The sequence below is a fragment of the Zootoca vivipara genome, chromosome 6 (genome assembly GCF_965207765.1).
Source record: "Zootoca vivipara chromosome 6, rZooViv2.hap1.1, whole genome shotgun sequence".
Lineage (NCBI taxonomy): Eukaryota > Metazoa > Chordata > Lepidosauria > Squamata > Lacertidae > Zootoca > Zootoca vivipara.
In genome coordinates this window covers 77,035,711-77,053,092 of record NC_142589.1, presented here as the reverse complement: position 1 = coordinate 77,053,092, position 17,382 = coordinate 77,035,711, and the positions used below count along the sequence as shown (strand labels likewise).

At 48.6% G+C, this 17,382-nt stretch overlaps 1 protein-coding gene across 1 annotated transcript in view; it reads left to right on the top strand.

Moving 5' to 3' along the window:
- Window positions 1–17,382, top strand: part of NPAS1 (neuronal PAS domain protein 1) — a 71,093-nt gene that overhangs the window by 14,175 nt on the left and 39,536 nt on the right. Inside the window, exon 3 of the mRNA XM_035120195.3 lies at window positions 15,573–15,646. Within this exon, the coding sequence (XP_034976086.3) occupies window positions 15,573–15,646 (74 nt within the window). The remainder of the gene's footprint in view (window positions 1–15,572; window positions 15,647–17,382) is intronic.

Sequence of the window (17,382 nt, the reverse complement as noted above, 5' to 3'; positions counted from 1 at the left end):
GGTGGAAACAATTTACAATCAGAAGGGGGGCGGGAATTATATCTCAGGTGTCAAAGGCCAGTGCGGTGAGATGGAAATAACAAATTCAAAATAAGCAGCTGCAGAAGGTAACAAATGGGACAGGAGTTTCCAGCTACCTCTTGTTTAAGAACTCAAATGAAACAGTGTTGACGCATATGGGGTGGGATATGCCTCTTGTGAGTGACTCAACAGCTTGGGTGCCACTACTAAAGAGGCCCCATACCTGATACCTGCCTGTCTGACCGCCAAAGGAAGAGCAGGGCCTTTGGTGATGATCTCAGAAAGCGGGTGGGCTCATATGAGAAAGGAGGCGTCTATTTGCTTATTTGTTTTTTTATTAAATTTGTTAGTTGCTTTGTCTTGCCCAGGGCAAACCAAAGCAGCAAACAAACAAACATTATTATTATTTTTTAAAACCCCACTTAGATGCTTTAAAGGCAAGAGGAAAGAGAAATAGCGTAAAAACATCCACTTCTAAAACGTCACAGATAGTTGAATGCCGCAGGCCTGGTTATAGAGGAAGGTTTTTGCCCGGCACTTAAAAAAACATGTAATGAAGGTGCCAGGCAAACCTCCCTAGGGAGAGCATTCCACGAAAAGGGAGCCCCTGCAGAAAAGTCCCCGTTCTCATGTTGTCGCCCTCCTGACCTCCTGATTGCAGGGTCTGGGTCAGTTCATAGGGGGAGAGGCAGCCCTTGAGCTGTTTGGGTCCTGAGCCGTTTAATACGTCAAAACCAGCACTTTGAATTGGGCTCGGAAACTAATTGGCGGAGCTGTGCAAATAGAGACTCAGCTTCTAAATGGCTGCGGGGCAGGAATCTGGCTGAGCCCCAATGTCCCTTAGAACAGCCCTTTACTCCCCTCCATAGAAGTGAATGGTGACCTTTCTCGCATGTGCGCCATTTGCTCCCCTGAAAGTCAGCAAAAAAGTCCAGGATTTGAACAGGCCTTGCGCTGTTAGTTCTTAGACGCAGCAAAATAAATTCATTTAAATAAAGCTTCCTCCTGCGTTGGAATGAAGGGAGGGGGAAATAACCAGTTTTAAGAGATTAAGAACCATTGTTCAGTGGAGGGTGAAATATTATGATTATTGCACGATGACAGGACAAAATTACTATGTGGATTGCAGTTGTGATGGTGCTTGCATGTGCTGTCCACCCCCCGCCCCCCAATCTTCCTCCCCCGCTGCGGGCCTTGTTTTCGCACAATGCACACCGCAGAATCAGTTCTTCGGTTGCTCTTTTTGTTCAGGTATGGCTGCCGGCTACCTTTGGGCTGCTGCTCCGCTAACACTGGAGCACATGGGCACTGCATCAAACCTCACACGTAATTCCTTATTTTATTTGGGAAAAAAGTAAGTTCCTAGACCTCAGCGTGGCCACATGGAGATTTGGGAAAGTCATTTCTGCACTGGACTCCGTCTTTAACCCGCGTCCCCCCACCAAACTCGGAAGCTGTGAAAGGAAAGGGGGAGATCAAACCCCCAAAGGCAGTGCAAGAATTTAAGACAGAGATAAAGCTCAGGCATGAGGAACCTGTGGCTACCCACAGATGTGGCTGGATTCTATCCCCCCCCCAACCACTGGCTGGGGGCGATGGGCCTGGAGTCCAACACTAGGCCACTCATCCTCACAACAGCCCTGAAAGGTAGGCTTGTATTATTCTTAGCGGCCCCGTTCTGCAGCTGGGGAAAGAGGGGGACGAGACTGAGAGGAATCGGTGCCTAAGGCCGCCTCATGAGTGGGAGCCAACCCAAAATTTATCCAATTTGCATTTTTTGCCTCAGTTCTCACGAGGTCAAACTTTGCCTGGGCTGCGCCTGCTCAGAACTCCCTTGAGAGCTTCCTTGATGGATGTTCCTCCATCTAACCAAACTCCCAGTGTGGTGGTGTGGTTAAGAGTGGTAGACTCGTAATCTGGTGAACTGGGTTCGCTTCCCCGCTCCTCCACATGCAGCTGCTGGGTGACCTTGGGCTAGTCACACTTCTCTGAAGTCTCTCAGCCTCACTCACCTCACAGAGTGCTTGTTGTGGGGGAGGAAGGGAAAGGAGATTGTTAGCCGCTTTGAGCCGCCTCAAAGCGGGATATCAAATCCAAACTCTTTTTCTTCCCCACACATAGTAAGCTAGCATGTCAGGGGGAAAAGCCAGGATTGAGTTGTTGTGACGTGGGGTTTTTGATTTCAGCTCTTTTGACATAACATGCTGGAGACAGTTCTCTAGTAACAGCTCTTTATTAAAGTGAACAAGACTGAAGACTGAGGAGAGGAAAGCTACATTTATAGGGACAGGGGACTAGCTAGGAAGGGATACATTTTGGAGGGAACAATATCACGCAATCACAGTGCTGCCTTTTGGAGGAAACCAATAAGACAGAGGATCCAAATACAGCAGCTTAAATGAACCAATAGTAGCTGTACCCTCTGGGACCAAAAGGCAGTTACTTTATCCTAATGCAAATACAGACAATAATAATACAGATATAAAATCCTTTGACTCAATACACAACACCCCTCCCCCCCTAGTGAGCACAGCAGACGTAATCCCTCAGGTACTGTGGGGTCCTACAACTTCTACCTGATCTCCTGACAACAGGTGTTGCAGGTTCTGGATTGGGTGTTACTTGTGGTGGAGGGGCTGCTATAGGGTTTTCATCAGGAACAGATGGAGTCCCAGACATCTCAGGGTCCCCGACCTGTACCTCGTCATCATGAGGACTAGCAGACCCTGGTTCATTTGCTGAAACCCCTGGTGACTGCACCTCTGGACCATTTTCACTCTGGTCTCGCAGCTGTGCGTCATTAGCCAGGGATGAATTATCTGACTCCTCCCTGCTGAGCGCCCGGCGCCTCAGCTGATCTATATGTCTCTTCCAAACTTGCCCATTTTCCAAGGTCACATAATAGGACACAGGTCCACTAGCCCGGGTGATCACACCGGCCACCCACCGCGGACCTCGTGAATAGTTCCTCACCCAGACCAGATCTTCAGGGGCGAGATACCTTGTTGTGTCAGTCTCAGCCTGGGGGGTTGCTCTTGAATTACGGTTTGGCATTTTATCTGGGTGGACATAATCCAGCACCGTTACCAGTCTTCTACCTAAGAGCAGCTCGGCTGGCGACTTGCCCGTCGCAGTACACGGCGTCGCATGCTGCAAAAATAACATTCGCGCAATGCGAGCCGACCAGTTACCCTCCATTAAGCGCGCAATGGATTCTTTGGCTGTTCTTACCATGCGCTCAGCCTGCCCATTGGAGGATGGGTGAAAGGGCGCGGATGTGACCCCTCTTATGAAGTTATCAGCCAAGAATGCCCTGAATTCTTGGGATACAAAAGCTGCCCCATTATCTGATACAATGGTCTCAGGTAACCCGTGGGTAGCAAACAGCTGCCTCAACACCCTGATTACGGCAGCTGATGCCATGCTAGGGACCATCGCCACTTCTAACCATTTGGAATATGCATCAACGATAACCAAAAAGACCTTCCCTTGGAATGGCCCAGCAAAATCTATGTGCAGCCGGCTCCAGGGAGTCCTGGACTGCTCCCACCAGTGGACTGGTGCTCTGGCCACTTCTGGCCGCACCTCTTGGCATGCCTTGCATGTTCGTACCCATTGTTCTATGTTCTGGTCCATTCCAGGCCACCACACATAACATCGGGCTAGTGACTTCATCCTGACCATTCCCGGGTGTCCCATGTGAAGCGTCTCAAGAACCCTGTTTCTCAGTGGTGCTGGGATGATCACCCTATCTCCCCATAGGAGACAACCCTTATGCATGGACAATTCGTGCTGCCTTGTCGCATAAGGCCTGAATTTTTCTTCATGCGGACCACCTGGCCACCCCCTCCCCACCCAAGTGAGCACACGGGAGAGAACAGCATCTTTCCTCGTTTTCTCAGCTATATCCGTAGCTGTTACAGGAGCCCCCGGAAGTGTTTCTAGCATCATAATGTGCTCCGCCGGAGCAGGATCCTCATTGCTCCCGCCAGGAAGGGGCAATCGACTCAGCGCATCAGCATGGCACAACTGTTTCCCTGGCACATGGGTCAAGGTGTACTGGAACCCATTCAGGAATATTGACCAACGCAACATTCTGGGGGAGAGAATTTGTGGCGTTTGTTTGTTTGGGTTGAACAACCCTAACAGTGGTTTGTGGTCCGTTTCAATGGAGAAATGGCGACCGTACAAATAATCATAGAACCTTTTGATTCCGGACACAATAGCCAGTGCCTCTTTATCAATTTGAGCATAGTTGCGCTCCGTGGGCGACAACGTACGGGAATAGAAAGAGATGGGCTTTTCCGACCCATCCGGTTCCCTATGACTCAGCACAGCCCCCAGACCGTATTGAGAGGCATCACATGCCAGGACCAGCGGCTTTGACTCATCATAATGAGCAAGGACGCTCCTGCTACTCAGCATTCCTCGCAAGGAGTCAAAAGCAGTTCCTGTGGGTCTTTTCCAGCAATCAAAACGTCATCAAAAAATGGCAAGACCCCCGGCAGACCTCTTAACAGGCGTTCCATGAGCCCTTGAAAAATCCCTGGGGCCACACAAACTCCGAACTGTAATCTGTTAACTCTGAACGCCCCTTTATGTGTGACAATAGTCTGTGCTTCCGCTGATTGTGGGGTTACTGGCAGCTGTTGGTAAGCTTGTGCCAGGTCAATTTTGGCAAACACCTTGCCCCCAGCCAGTTTAGCCAACAGATGTGATACGACCGGAATGGGGTATGAGTTTCCCCTGAGTGCCTTATTGATAGTACATTTGTAATCTGCACAGATCCTGACTTCCCCATTTGCTTTAAGGGGTGTGACGATTGGAGTCTCCCACTTAGCAGAGTCCACGGGTGAGAGAACTCCCTGCTTGACCAATTTATCCAGCTCTGCCTCGATCTTGGGTTGCAGTGCAAATGGCACTCGCCTTGGTTTGAGTCGGATTGGGGCCACCCCGGGGTCCAACTCGAAGTCAACTGGGGGCCCTTTATAACAACCCAGTTTTCCATTAAAGAGACCAGCAAATTCCTTGCATAATGCCTCGCTCATCTCAGGGCAGGTTTGTATTGAATTAAGCCCTGATATACTCAGTCCCAGGGCGGGGAACCAGTCAGTGCCCAGGAGACTGGGGCGACTGCCCTTCGCAATCACCAGTTTGAGTACAGCCTGTTTGTCCCGGAACTGTACTCTCACGGCACACATTCCCATAACATGGATGCGGCCCGCTGAGTATGACTGCAAGGTTGCCGGGAAGGGCTCCAGAGGGGGCAACTTACCCCTGGGGAAGAATGTCTTCGCGGTCTGGTCCGACACGATGGTGAATGCAGATCCGGAGTCCACATCCATGTCGCACTGCTGACCCTCAATCTTCACCTTGACGTGTGCCTTGCCTTGCGCTGGAAACTGCACGGCCCTCCCGTTGATCTCCGTTACGTAGTGGCAGTCCTTTAGAAAACGAGTTGCTGTGGGCGGTCTGCGATGCTCCAGTCTAGGTGCTCCTGTTGCTCCCGACGCCGCCGATCTACAGACCCTGGCAATGTGACCAGTCTTTCCACACGTCCGGCACACAGCATCCCTGAAACGACAACTCTTCCGCTCATGGTTTCCGCCACAACCTGGGCAACTGCCTCGGCGATCTTTGTGCACTGTGCAGGCCTGACGCACCGACTCGACCCCACGGACTGGGCTCTGGCTCGGAGTAGCCTCTAGCTCGTCCATGGCATGCGCAACTTCTATCTGTGGCTTAGTGGCCTTGCGACTGGCATCAAGCTCCTCTCTTTCATAATTCTCCGTGGCGGTGGCCTCCTTCAAGGCTGAAGCAAGGGTAACCTCTTCTTTAGCCACGATGCGTCTTCTGGCTTTCTTGCTGCTCAGACCCCCAATAAACCGATCCAGGAGAGTCTCTTCCAGATTTTGGAAGCCGCAGTGCTGAGCGAGCTTCCGGAGCTCAGCCAGAAATGTGGATACAGACTCCCCAGCACGCTGCTGCCTCTTATGGAACTCCATCCGCCGGGCCATCTTGGTCTCAGTAGGCGCCAAGTGGCTCGTTAGGCAGGCAAGAATATCTTTGAGAGATGTTTCACTCAGCTTCGCTGGAGCAAGCAATGCCTTGGCCAGCTTGAAGGTCTCGGGCCCACAGTAGCTCAGGAATGTGGCCCTTCTTTTGCTGGCATCGGTGATCCCTTGAGCCACTGCAAAGAACTCGAAGCGTTCAACGTAGTCTTCCCACGTGTGGGGCTCTGATGGCTGGAAGGGCTCCAATACCCTTGGACTCTCCATTGTCCTAGCGGGCAGGGTCGTCTTCTCAGCTGGCCAGTGAGTCTTGTTCTCAGTTGCAATCCGGACTCTGAGGCAGGGCTGTGTTTAACCGCTCCTCAGCATTCCGGATCCCACCTTCGTCGCCAGTTGTTGTGACGTGGGGTTTTTGATTTCAGCTCTTTTGACATAACATGCTGGAGACAGTTCTCTAGTAACAGCTCTTTATTAAAGTGAACAAGACTGAAGACTGAGGAGAGGAAAGCTACATTTATAGGGACAGGGGACTAGCTAGGAAGGGATACATTTTGGAGGGAACAATATCACGCAATCACAGTGCTGCCTTTTGGAGGAAACCAATAAGACAGAGGATCCAAATACAGCAGCTTAAATGAACCAATAGTAGCTGTACCCTCTGGGACCAAAAGGCAGTTACTTTATCCTAATGCAAATACAGACAATAATAATACAGATATAAAATCCTTTGACTCAATACACAACATGAGTATCCCTCTCTGTGACGTGCTACTTTTCTATATTCAGGGGAGCTGGTTACTTGAAGGACTACGGTATTCTGTTGTCTGATCCTTCACGTGCCGCCTGAAAAACGGTATGGATTGATGACCTTGGTGAGGATGAGGTTTACATCACTGTCCTGGATTCAAATCTAGCAAGAGCCACAAACTCTCTCAGGCCAAGTCACTCCTAGGCCTTTGTTATTCTCTGTCTGTGAAATGGGCACATGAATGACCCATCTCTCGGGTGTTTAAAATTCCCTTGGAAATGTCAAGTCCCTTTCTCTACCCATCCCTTATCCAACATGTTTTACGGTAATCACCATTATATTTTGTGTTTTACACTAAAAAGCACAAATGGCATCCAAAACGATTTTCTCCGCCTCCTTCCTTCCTCTGTCATCTGCTGGTACCTTTCTTTCTCTCTCTCTTCCTTCCTGCCCTTTTTGTCCTCTGTCACCTTGTCTAGTCTTTGCTTTCCTCTCTCCTGAATTTCTGCCTTCTCTTTCTCTGCCCAGTCTCTTTTGCCCCTCTCTCCCTTGCTTCAACTTCTTTCTCAGCCCTCCATCAGCAGCTGCCCTCCTCCTGTCCTCTCGGCTGCCATTCTTCTTCCACCTTCTCACATATTTCCATCCTTCCTTCTACTCACTTACTTTATTCCAGCTGCTGCTGCCTTTCCTAGAGGTGTTTGCAGCTGTTCCCTCCCGCTCAGGGCAGAAACAGCTACAATGCCCTCCTTCGTGCGCTGAAAATCTGCCCCACCACAGAGTTCAGCACAGCATTCTCCCCTCGTAGATCTCCAGAACAGGAGCTTCAAAAAAGCAGAGTGGGCCTGGACTGTATTCTAAAAAAGGACGAAGGAGTGTGTCAACCAGGGGGTGCTTGTGGCATTAGGAGTTGGCAACTGTGCAGAGAGACCTGGAAATGACTCCTGTTCTTTGCCCCCAGACCCTAGATTCAGGGAGAAGTTGATGTGGCATCCCCGCTCCCTCCAAGTCTCACATCTTGCAGACTCTTACAGCAACTTCCTGACCCACCGGCCTTCAGCTGTCCCACCGCAATGGACATTTCAGCATTCTAGTTCTCAGCATACTTCCATTCATTAATTTTGTTCAGCATACTTTCATTTCATTCATAGAGAGCCGGTGTTGGTGCAGCGGTTAGAGCAGGGGTCAGCATCCTTTTTGGGCCGTGAGCCGGTCCACCATCCCTCAGACCATGTGGTAGGCCGGACTATATTTTGAAAAGAAAAAAAAAATGAACGAATTCCTATGCCCCACAAAAACCCCAGAGATGCATTTTAAATAAAAGGACACATTCTACTCATGTAAAAACACGCTGATTCCCGGACCGTCCGTGGGCCAGATTGAGATGGCAATTGGGCCGCATCCGGCCCACGGGCCTGAGGTTGCCTACCCCTGGGTTAGAGGATCAGACCTGGAGCCGGGAGACCAGGGTTCGAATCCTGCCCCCCCCCAAACTTGGGCATGAAGCTCACTGGCTGAGACCTTGTGCCATTCACTGCCTCTCAGCCCAGCCTACCTCACAGGGCTGTTGTGAGGAATAAGTGTGGAGAAGGGGAAGGAGAAATATGTACCGCTACCTTGAGCTCCTTGGAGAGAAAGTTGGGAGATAAATGCAATAAATTTGAAGAGAGGTCTCAAAAGCCATAGAAATAGTTTGTAAAATAGAAAGCTCTCTCAGCAGAGGCACAGCTGTAGTATAGTATAAATAATAATAATAGTTATTGTTATTGTTATTAATAATAATAATACCCCGCCCATCTTGCTGGGTTGCCCTAGTCACACTGGGTGGCTTCCAACACACATAAAAATAAATAATTAAACATTAATAGTACCAATCTGATCCAATATAAAAAGTCACAACAACGTTAAAACAAACAACTTATATCAAACAAAGCAATACTGAATAATAATAATAATAATAATAAATTTTTATTTATACCCCGCCCTCCCCAGTCAAAAACCGGGCTCAGGGCGGCTGACACCAACAGAACCACAATAAAACATAAAAACAATTAATTAAAATACAGATTAAAATACAGTATTAAAATTTAAAGTGCAGCCTCATTTCAAGTAGGCCATAAGTGGCTGACACCAACAGAACCACAATAAAACATAAAAACAATTAGTTAAAATACAGATTAAAATACAGTATTAAAATTTAAAGTGCAGCCTCATTTCAAGTAGGCCATAAATCCAAGCCATGAGGGAGAAAAACACAGGGGTCAGGCTGAGTCTAACCCAAAGGCCAGGCGGAACAGCTCTGTCTTGCAGGCCCTGCGGAAAGATGACAAATCTCGCAGGGCCCTGGTCTCCTGGGAAAGAGCGTTCCACCAGGTTGGGGCCAGTACTGAAAAGGCCCTGGCTCTAGTAGAGGCCAATCTAGACATCTTATGACTCGGGATCTCCAGAATATTATTGTTTGTGGACCTTAAGGTCCTCTGCGGGGCATACCAGGAGAGGCGGTCCCGTAGGTACGAGGGTCCCAAGTCGCATAGGGCTTTAAAGGTCAAAACCAGCACCTTAAACCTGATCCTGTACTCCACCGGGAGCCAGTGCAGCTGGTAAAGCACTGGATGAATGTGATCCCGCGGCCGGGACCCTGTAAGGAGCCTCGCCGCGGCATTCTGCACCCGCTGGAGTTTCTGGGTCAGCTTTAAGGGCAACCCTGCGTAGAGCGAGTTACAATAGTCAAGCCTGGAGGTGATCGTCGCATGGATCACTGTGGCCAGATCGGGGCGAGAGAGGTAAGGGACCAACTGCTTGATGCGGCGGAGATGGAAAAATGCCACCTTTGCTGTGGATGCAACCTGCGCCTCCATGGAAAGGGAGGCGTCAAAGGTTACACCCAAACTCTTGACAGAAGGCGCCGGTACCAATTGAGCCCCTGCAAAAGATGGGAGTTGGCCCCCCAACCCCATGTCGCCCCGACCTAGCCAGAGGACCTCTGTCTTCGAAGGATTTAACTTCAGTCGGCTCCCACGTAGCCATCCAGCCACAGCTTCCAAGCACCTGGCGAGTGTGTCCGGGGCCAAGGCAGGGCAGCCGTCCATCAACAGATAGATCTGGGTGTCATCAGCACATTGATGACAACCCAGCCCAAAACTCCGGACAATCTGGGCAAGGGGGCGCATAAAGATATTAAAAAGCATTGGGGAAAGGATTGCGCCTTGCGGGACTCCACACACCAAGGGGTGCCGCGGCGACAACTCCCTCCCTAGCGCCACTCTCTGTCCCCGACCTGAGATGAAGGAACGCAGCCATTGTTGGACTGTGCCTTGAATCCCCACGTCGGCAAGGCGGTGGTCTAAAAGGTCATGATCGACCATATCGAAGGCTGCTGACAGGTCTAAAAGAATCAGCAGTCCCGACCCAGTCCCGATTCCATCCAATGGAATCCAAAAATAAACAGTAAAATTAAACACCAGCTAATAATAATTAAATCGTTTACACTTATCAATTACAATAAAGAATTACTCATCTATAATCAACAAAAATAAGAGCAAATCGCAATGCACAAAATGTACAAAACCATGTAAAAGGATCAAATTGAGAAACGAGGACACACAACTTATAAAATTACTTTTTTGAAAACTATCCCTGAGCTCCTCTCTTCCCTGCTGCTGCTGCTGCTCTCAAAGTCATGGTCTGGGAAAGGCTCCAGGGGCTGGAGGCTGGAGCAAAGCAAGTGGGGAAAGCCATTGCCTGCAGAAAGTCTCTCTCCCCTCAGTTCTAGTATTCAGAAATGTGTTATTGGAAAAAGGCCTGTGCCTTTCTCCTGCCGTAGTAGTTACTTATTACATTCATATACCGCCTTTTCTTCCAAGGAGCTCAAGGCTGTGTACGTGGTTCATCTCCTCCTTCCCCATTTCATCCTGTGAGGGAGGTTAGGCTGAGAGACAATGACTGGCCCAAGGTCACACGGCCGCATGGGGATTTGAACCCTGCTCTCCCAGGTCCTAGTCTGAGACCCAAACCATTACACCACCTTGGCTCTGACCACATGGGAGTCCTCATGGAAGCTGATCAGATTAGGGTGCCACATCAACAGTTTTGTTGCTGTCCATTTGTGGGTCCCAGCCCGCTTGTTGGAGACCTTTGACCTGATGTGCTGGCTTTTTCCTTCCACCTGTAGAGTCGGCTGTCTTGCTCCCTTGCCGATTCACACTGTGTATTGATCACATTTCGAACCTGGGTCGTCCCAGTCCAAGTTCACCACGCCAGCAGCTCCCACCTTCTCTCTCTGTCTTTGCCTTTCAGAGGTTTCCACTAATAATAATCAAATAATATAAGGTGTTTGTGTTTTCTGGGCAGCCTGTGGTTGTCATTTCCCCCTGCTTTATGGCTTTAAAAGCTGGCGATGTTGCAATCGTGTGTGTTGTGTGTGTGTGGGGGGGTGTATTTCTGCCCCCCCCATATATTCCTCTTTCACTCCCCCCCCACCACACCGTACCCTTCTTTTCCCCATAATCCTAGCAGCTTTCTAATTCTTACATTAAATGCTTTTAATTATAGGAGCATTCTGTCTGACCTGCGGGGTTATTTCAAGAGAGAAAAATGAAGGAATTAAAGAAAATGACAGAGCAAATTGCGGCAATTAGTGGTGCTGGTATTGTTCCGAGTGTCTGTCAAGGGAGTTCTCTGTTTGTTAGTTACAAGTAAATTCGTACAGATAACGGAGACAGCCATTATAAATGCCATCTCCGGGGCTGCCTGGCGCTGCAGCTATTTTTCCTTTTTTTAAAAAAAAAAGGGGGGGGAAGAGAGAGATTTTCTTTGTAATAATAATATTTCTCCTTGTAAAAATAGTATTTCTCCTTGAACGTGAGCTCCAAAAGAGAATTGGTTTCTCTTCCTCCCCTCCTTTTGCCCCAGTAAGTCCAGGATCATGGTATTGTGGGTCTGTGTCTGCCTAGTCGAGCATCAGACTAAAAGAGCCTTAGAGATGCAATGGGTGACCATTTGAGTTGGGGGGGGGCAAGATTTCACCTGGGGCTTAACCCCACAGCCTGCTTCCCATGGTTGAGGGCAAGCTGGGTGCTAGAGCCCAAACCCTCCCAGGTCCATTTCCCTGGCATCTGCAGTTAAAGGGATGAGGTAGGCAGCGATAGGGATGTCTGTTTCCTGCCAGAGACCACGGAGGGCTGCTGCCAGCCAGAGCAGTGCCCAATAAGCTTGGCGGAAGAATAACGGCGTGACTCCCTGCAAGGCGGCTTCACATGTATGTATGAGAACCAGACGTATAAATAGGATTTTACTGAAGCCAAGTGATGTCTCTGAGCATTTGAAGAATTGTAGAATTCTTCAAGGGACCACAGGGGCCAATCTAGTCCAACCCCTTGCAATGCAGGAATATTTTGCCTGATGTGGGACTCGAACCCACGACCCTGAGAGTAAGGGTCTCATTCTGTACCAACTGTGCAACTGAGGAGTTGGGGGGGGGGGTCAGAGCTCCAAACTCTAGTTTCCAAAAGGTTATATAGAATGCCAATTTATAGAGTCAAACTGTTGATCTATTTCAGGGGTCAGCAAACTTTTTCAGCAGGGGGCCAGTCCCAGAGGTACATTTTAAATAAAAGCACACATTCTACTCATGTAAAAACACGCTGATTCCTGGACCGTCCGCGGGCCAGATTTAGAAGGCGATTGGGCCGGATCCAGCCCCCGGGGCTTAGTTTGCCTACCCATGGTCTATTTTGCTCAATATTGTCTACACTGGCTGGCAGCAGCTCTGCTGGGTTTAAGGCAGGGGTTTATTCCTAGCTCCACCTGGAATTTGAACCTGGCACCTTCTGCGTGCAAAACAGATGTTCTGCCACAGACTCACAGCCTTTCCATTTCATCTGTGTCCCTTTCAAGCAAAGCCACCTGCCCACAGGTGGGTGTGGGTTTTCCGTAGTGTTTGCTGAGCCGGGGCAAGATTGTGGCACTGGGTGCAAATGATCCCCTTGCCACAGCAGTCTGGACGCTCAAATCTGGAAGCCCGGCTGTTTCCCACAGCAACTTTTGCAGTGGCATCCCATTGACAGATGGGATAGAAGATTAGGGCAGAATTGCAAAATTGGACGCAGTGGCAGAATGCTACCCCTCCTCCATCCCAGGGGACAGCCTTACCACCAGGAGCAAAGGGGGGGGTGACCTCAGGATGAGGATCAGGAGAAATTTCCCCACTTTTTAAGGTGTCGTAACAAGCGCTGGGACTTTGCTGGTGAAGGGCAGGTAATAAATTTAATGATCATTAATTAATATGACAGACAAGAGTTGGGTCTGCCCCTGCAGCAGCCCCATTGACACGAATAGGAGAGGGGGCTCAGCATTTTGCCCAGTTCTCCCCCCCACCCCACCCCGTTGGCTTCAACAGGGCTGGCACAGGAATATTTCCTGGTGGACCCTGGGTGTGCTCCCAGGGTTAATTGGCAGGCTGGCTCTACAATTCTATGATTCAAGGTGTCCTTTTGCTATTCCACCTCAAAGCACCAAGTGATCCGGTTTCTGCCCAGGCAAACTCCCGGTGCATTTTTTTGAACTCCTCCCCACCTGTGTCAAAACAGCCCCAGGATGGGGGCAGGAATTCAGAAAGGTGGCGGGACGGAAGCCATCTTTTTTGGGCTTGGTACAGATTTCTTCAAGGGCCTCTCCTCTTGCCATCTCCAGCTCTTCACAGTTGGCTGTCCTTGTCCGCAAGTCACCCCCCAACACCCCCTCTCTTTCGGCCCCTGAGCCAGGGAACTTCGCTGCAAGGGAGTGAAGGGGCTGAAAGGAAGGTTAAGCCGGGGTCTTGTGAGCTTTTCAGCTTTGCTGGGGAGCAGTGAATGCGGAGCTGATAAGTATTCTAATCCCATCTCCCAGGAATGTGCAGAGCACAATGGCAGGTCCCTCTCTCTCCCCTCCACACTTCCCCCTCCACACCCCCAGGGCTCTGTCCTTGTCTCCCCCCAGAGTGAGTGCCTGGCCCTTGTTTGTGTGTGCTCACCACCCCACATTGGGGTTTCTGCAAACATCAATGTGCATAGATGCACATGCATGTAAAGAGAGGAGATGTGAGCGACAGGCTTAGTTTGTTGTTGTTGTTTTGTATGTCCCAGTATAAAAATTTTCCCGGAATTGAGATGCAAATCCCCCTCTTAGTAACAGCTTTTGTTTTGCCAAATTACTTGGTAAATCTCTCTCTTTTTAAATAAAAAAATTCCTTCAGTAGCACCTTAAAGACCAACTAAGTTTATATTTTGGTATGAGCTTTCGTGTGCATGTACACTTCTTCAGATAGTGTATCTGAAGAAGTGTGCATGCACACGAAAGCTCATACCAAAATATAAACTTAGTTGGTCTTTAAGGTGCTACTGAAGGAATTTTTTTATTTTGCTTTGACTCAGACCAACACGGCTACCTACCTGTAACTCTCTCTTTTTGTAAAAGATCTCTGTCTGAGGGTTCTCTCCTCTTCTTCACATTTCACTTCTACCTTTAAACTACTTCTGGAAAAGAATCCCAACCTTTCTGCCCCTCCCTTCTTCTTCCTCCTCCTCCTCCTCCTCCTCCTCCTCCTCCTCCTCCTCCTCCTCCTCCTCCTCCTCCTCCTCCTCCTCCTCCTCCTCCTCCTCCTTCTTCTTCTTCTTCTTCTTCTTCTTCTTCTTCTTCTTCTTCTTTTTGTAATGTCCAGGGCTTAAGAATTTGCTCTTTGGTGACCAGAAGAAGCTGTGGGGAGGAGGGTCTCTGCAGCTGACCTCTAACCCCGTAGTTCAGTAGCTTGAGATGCTTTCTTGCCTTTGAGCAAGATGGATGAGGTTTAGGATTGACCTACTTATATTAAAACACTTGACAGCTGATGGTCTACAAGCTTTCCTCAACCACTGGCTGGGCTGCTGTGATGTCACAGCATGCTCACGCTCGTCACTGCTGAGCGAAAGAAAGACCTTAGAAAACCGAGGAGGTGGATGTGTGGGAAAGATTATCTTTGCACTTCATTTGTTTATTGTGGGGACAGGTGGGGAGGAGACTGAAACTTTGGTGGGAGGTCCCTGTGCATTATCCCCTGAACTTAACAAATATAAGATCAGGCATCCCCAAACTGCGGCCCTCCAGATGTTTTGGCCTACAACTCCCATGATCCCTAGCTAACAGGACCAGTGGTCGGGGAAGATGGGAATTGTAGTCCAAAACATCTGGAGGGCCGAAGTTTGGGGATGCCTGTATAAGATGAAAGAGAGCTTCTTCTTCTTCTTCCTCCTCCTCTTCCTCCTCTTCCTCCTCCTCCTCCTCCTCCTCCTCCTCCTCCCCCTCTTTTTGGAAGTGGCTTCCTGACCTCAAAGATGTTGGAGTGGGTGATCAGGAAGCAGCAAGGGAATCTGTTTATGTTCAGAAGTACACTCTCATTTGCAAACTTAAGCAGGAAGTAGCTGGTATCTTGTGGATTAAACCCTCTTAGGACAAATTTCTTGCTGATAAGAGAGAGCTTTAGGGGGGAGGGTAAGTTCCGTGCTGGAGCCAAACCTGCAATACGTGTTGCAATTATTGTTGGGGTCCAAGAAGGATCTCCCAGGGCTGGCAAATTCCACGCTCCCCCCCCCCAGCTGTAACTTTGCAAGTTCTCAGCCTCTTGAATCCCTGCCCTCCTGGTCACACCATGAGTCTCAGTGCCATGGCACCAGCAGCTTCACCCTATCAAGTGTGGAGACCAGGGAGCCAAATACTGGGTGGTGAGGTGTCCAAGGTGTGACCTCTCTGATAGCGGGTTCTCTCTCTCTCTCTCTTTTTGACAGCTGCTGGCCGGAGGAATGTGAACACCCTGCTAACAGAGCTCTTTGAACAGCACTTAGGGGGCCACATTCTGCAGGTGAGTATGGCTCATGTGACCTGCCTGTCTCTTACTGGTCTGACTCTATTTGGCAATTACTGTGAAGCGACAATGAAGTCTAGATTCTTTTTTTTAAAAAAATAAACTTTTGTTGAAATTTATATCAAAACATACAGAAAAAAACAAACAAATGAAAAATTTCAATCTTGACTGATACCGAACCCAACAACATACCTCAGTTCAAATCATAAATAACCAATTACTTATAATAAATAATCTAACAAACACAAATAAATCAACATACATACTTTTAACACTGAATAATATCCAAATCTTAGACTTCCACTTGTCGTCCTCTTGGGTTACTTAATTAAACCAGTTCATATCTGCTTTCCATAACCACTAAACCTTATATTTGCAAATTATTTCATTATGTATCCTCCTTTATTATCAATACAGATTATTATAGATGGATCCAGGGTTTTATTGTGGGGCACTGTTTTTTCATATATTCGCCGAATTTCCCCCAATTTTCATAATTAAGTCTAGATTCTGTCTGATCTCCCTCGCTTCACCTGAAAGATTCTTCTCCTTCAATCTCTGGGCAGGCTCCGCCTCCCTTCCTGAGCCACCACATTGCATTGTGGTTCCATTAGTTGTGCATTTATTTGTTTTCTTTTCACTTTTTATGCATTGGTATCCTGGCGTTCAATATTTATTTATTATTATTTTGGTCAAACATATTTTGCAGAAAATCCTCGAGGCATCCAATTTTCAAAATAGTTCGCTTGTGCCACCTTTTGGGGAAGGGAAGGGAGTGAGCTTGCTTGCACAGTTCTTCCCTCTTTGTGGAGTTTTGCGGCCAGGCAGAAGCAAGCCAATTTCCCCCTCCATTCATGCCACCTTGCAGGATTGTTACATCAGAACATTTCCGGTGCAGGGAGCTGTACCGTTTTGGTTTCCTTGTTAGGAGTTTATGGGTCTAAAACTTGACTTCTTACACCATGTCGCACAAGGGTTGGAGCCAGGGGTGGGGAGCCTGGGGCACTACAGATTCCATCTCCCATCAGCCTCAGCTAGCATGACTAATGGTCAGGGGTGATGCAAGCTGAGGTCTAGCAACATCTGGAAGGTCACAGTTTCCGGCTCAGAGAAGGAGCCTACCACAAAGCTAAGTGTGAATGTTAATTACCATATTTTTCGCTCCATAAGACGCATCTGACCATAAGACACACTTAGTTTTCAAAGGGGGAAAGCCCCGTTTTTGGGGGGATCAGCTCACAGTTCTGCAGCTTCTTTTGCAAAGAGGAAAAGCCCCATTTTTTAAAGGATCAGCTCAAAGTTGTTGAGTTTACTTTGCAAAGGGAAAAAAATCCTGTTCAACTCACAGTTCTGCAGCTTCTGATAATCTAATCAGCCAGATAATCCAATCAGCCAGTCACATGTTGCAGCCTCCAGAGCAGAACATTCAACAATGAAGGCCTGGGCAAGGGGGCGTGGCCCGGAAGGGAGCTAGCTTCCCTTGTCTCCCTCCGAGATCTCTTGCAATCCACTGCTGAGCGGCTTTTTTTCAATTCCCTCTTGCTCTCTTGTTAGCCTTTAGCTCTTTATAAAAAAAAAAGCATGATCTGCTTTTTGCCCCTGAGCAATTCGGCTCCAGGGACCACACATTCGCTCCATAAGATGCACAGACATTTCCCCTTACTTTTTTGGAGGGAAAAAAGTGTGTCTTATGGAGCAAAAAATGCAGTATCTCTTCCTGGGAAGAATAAAAA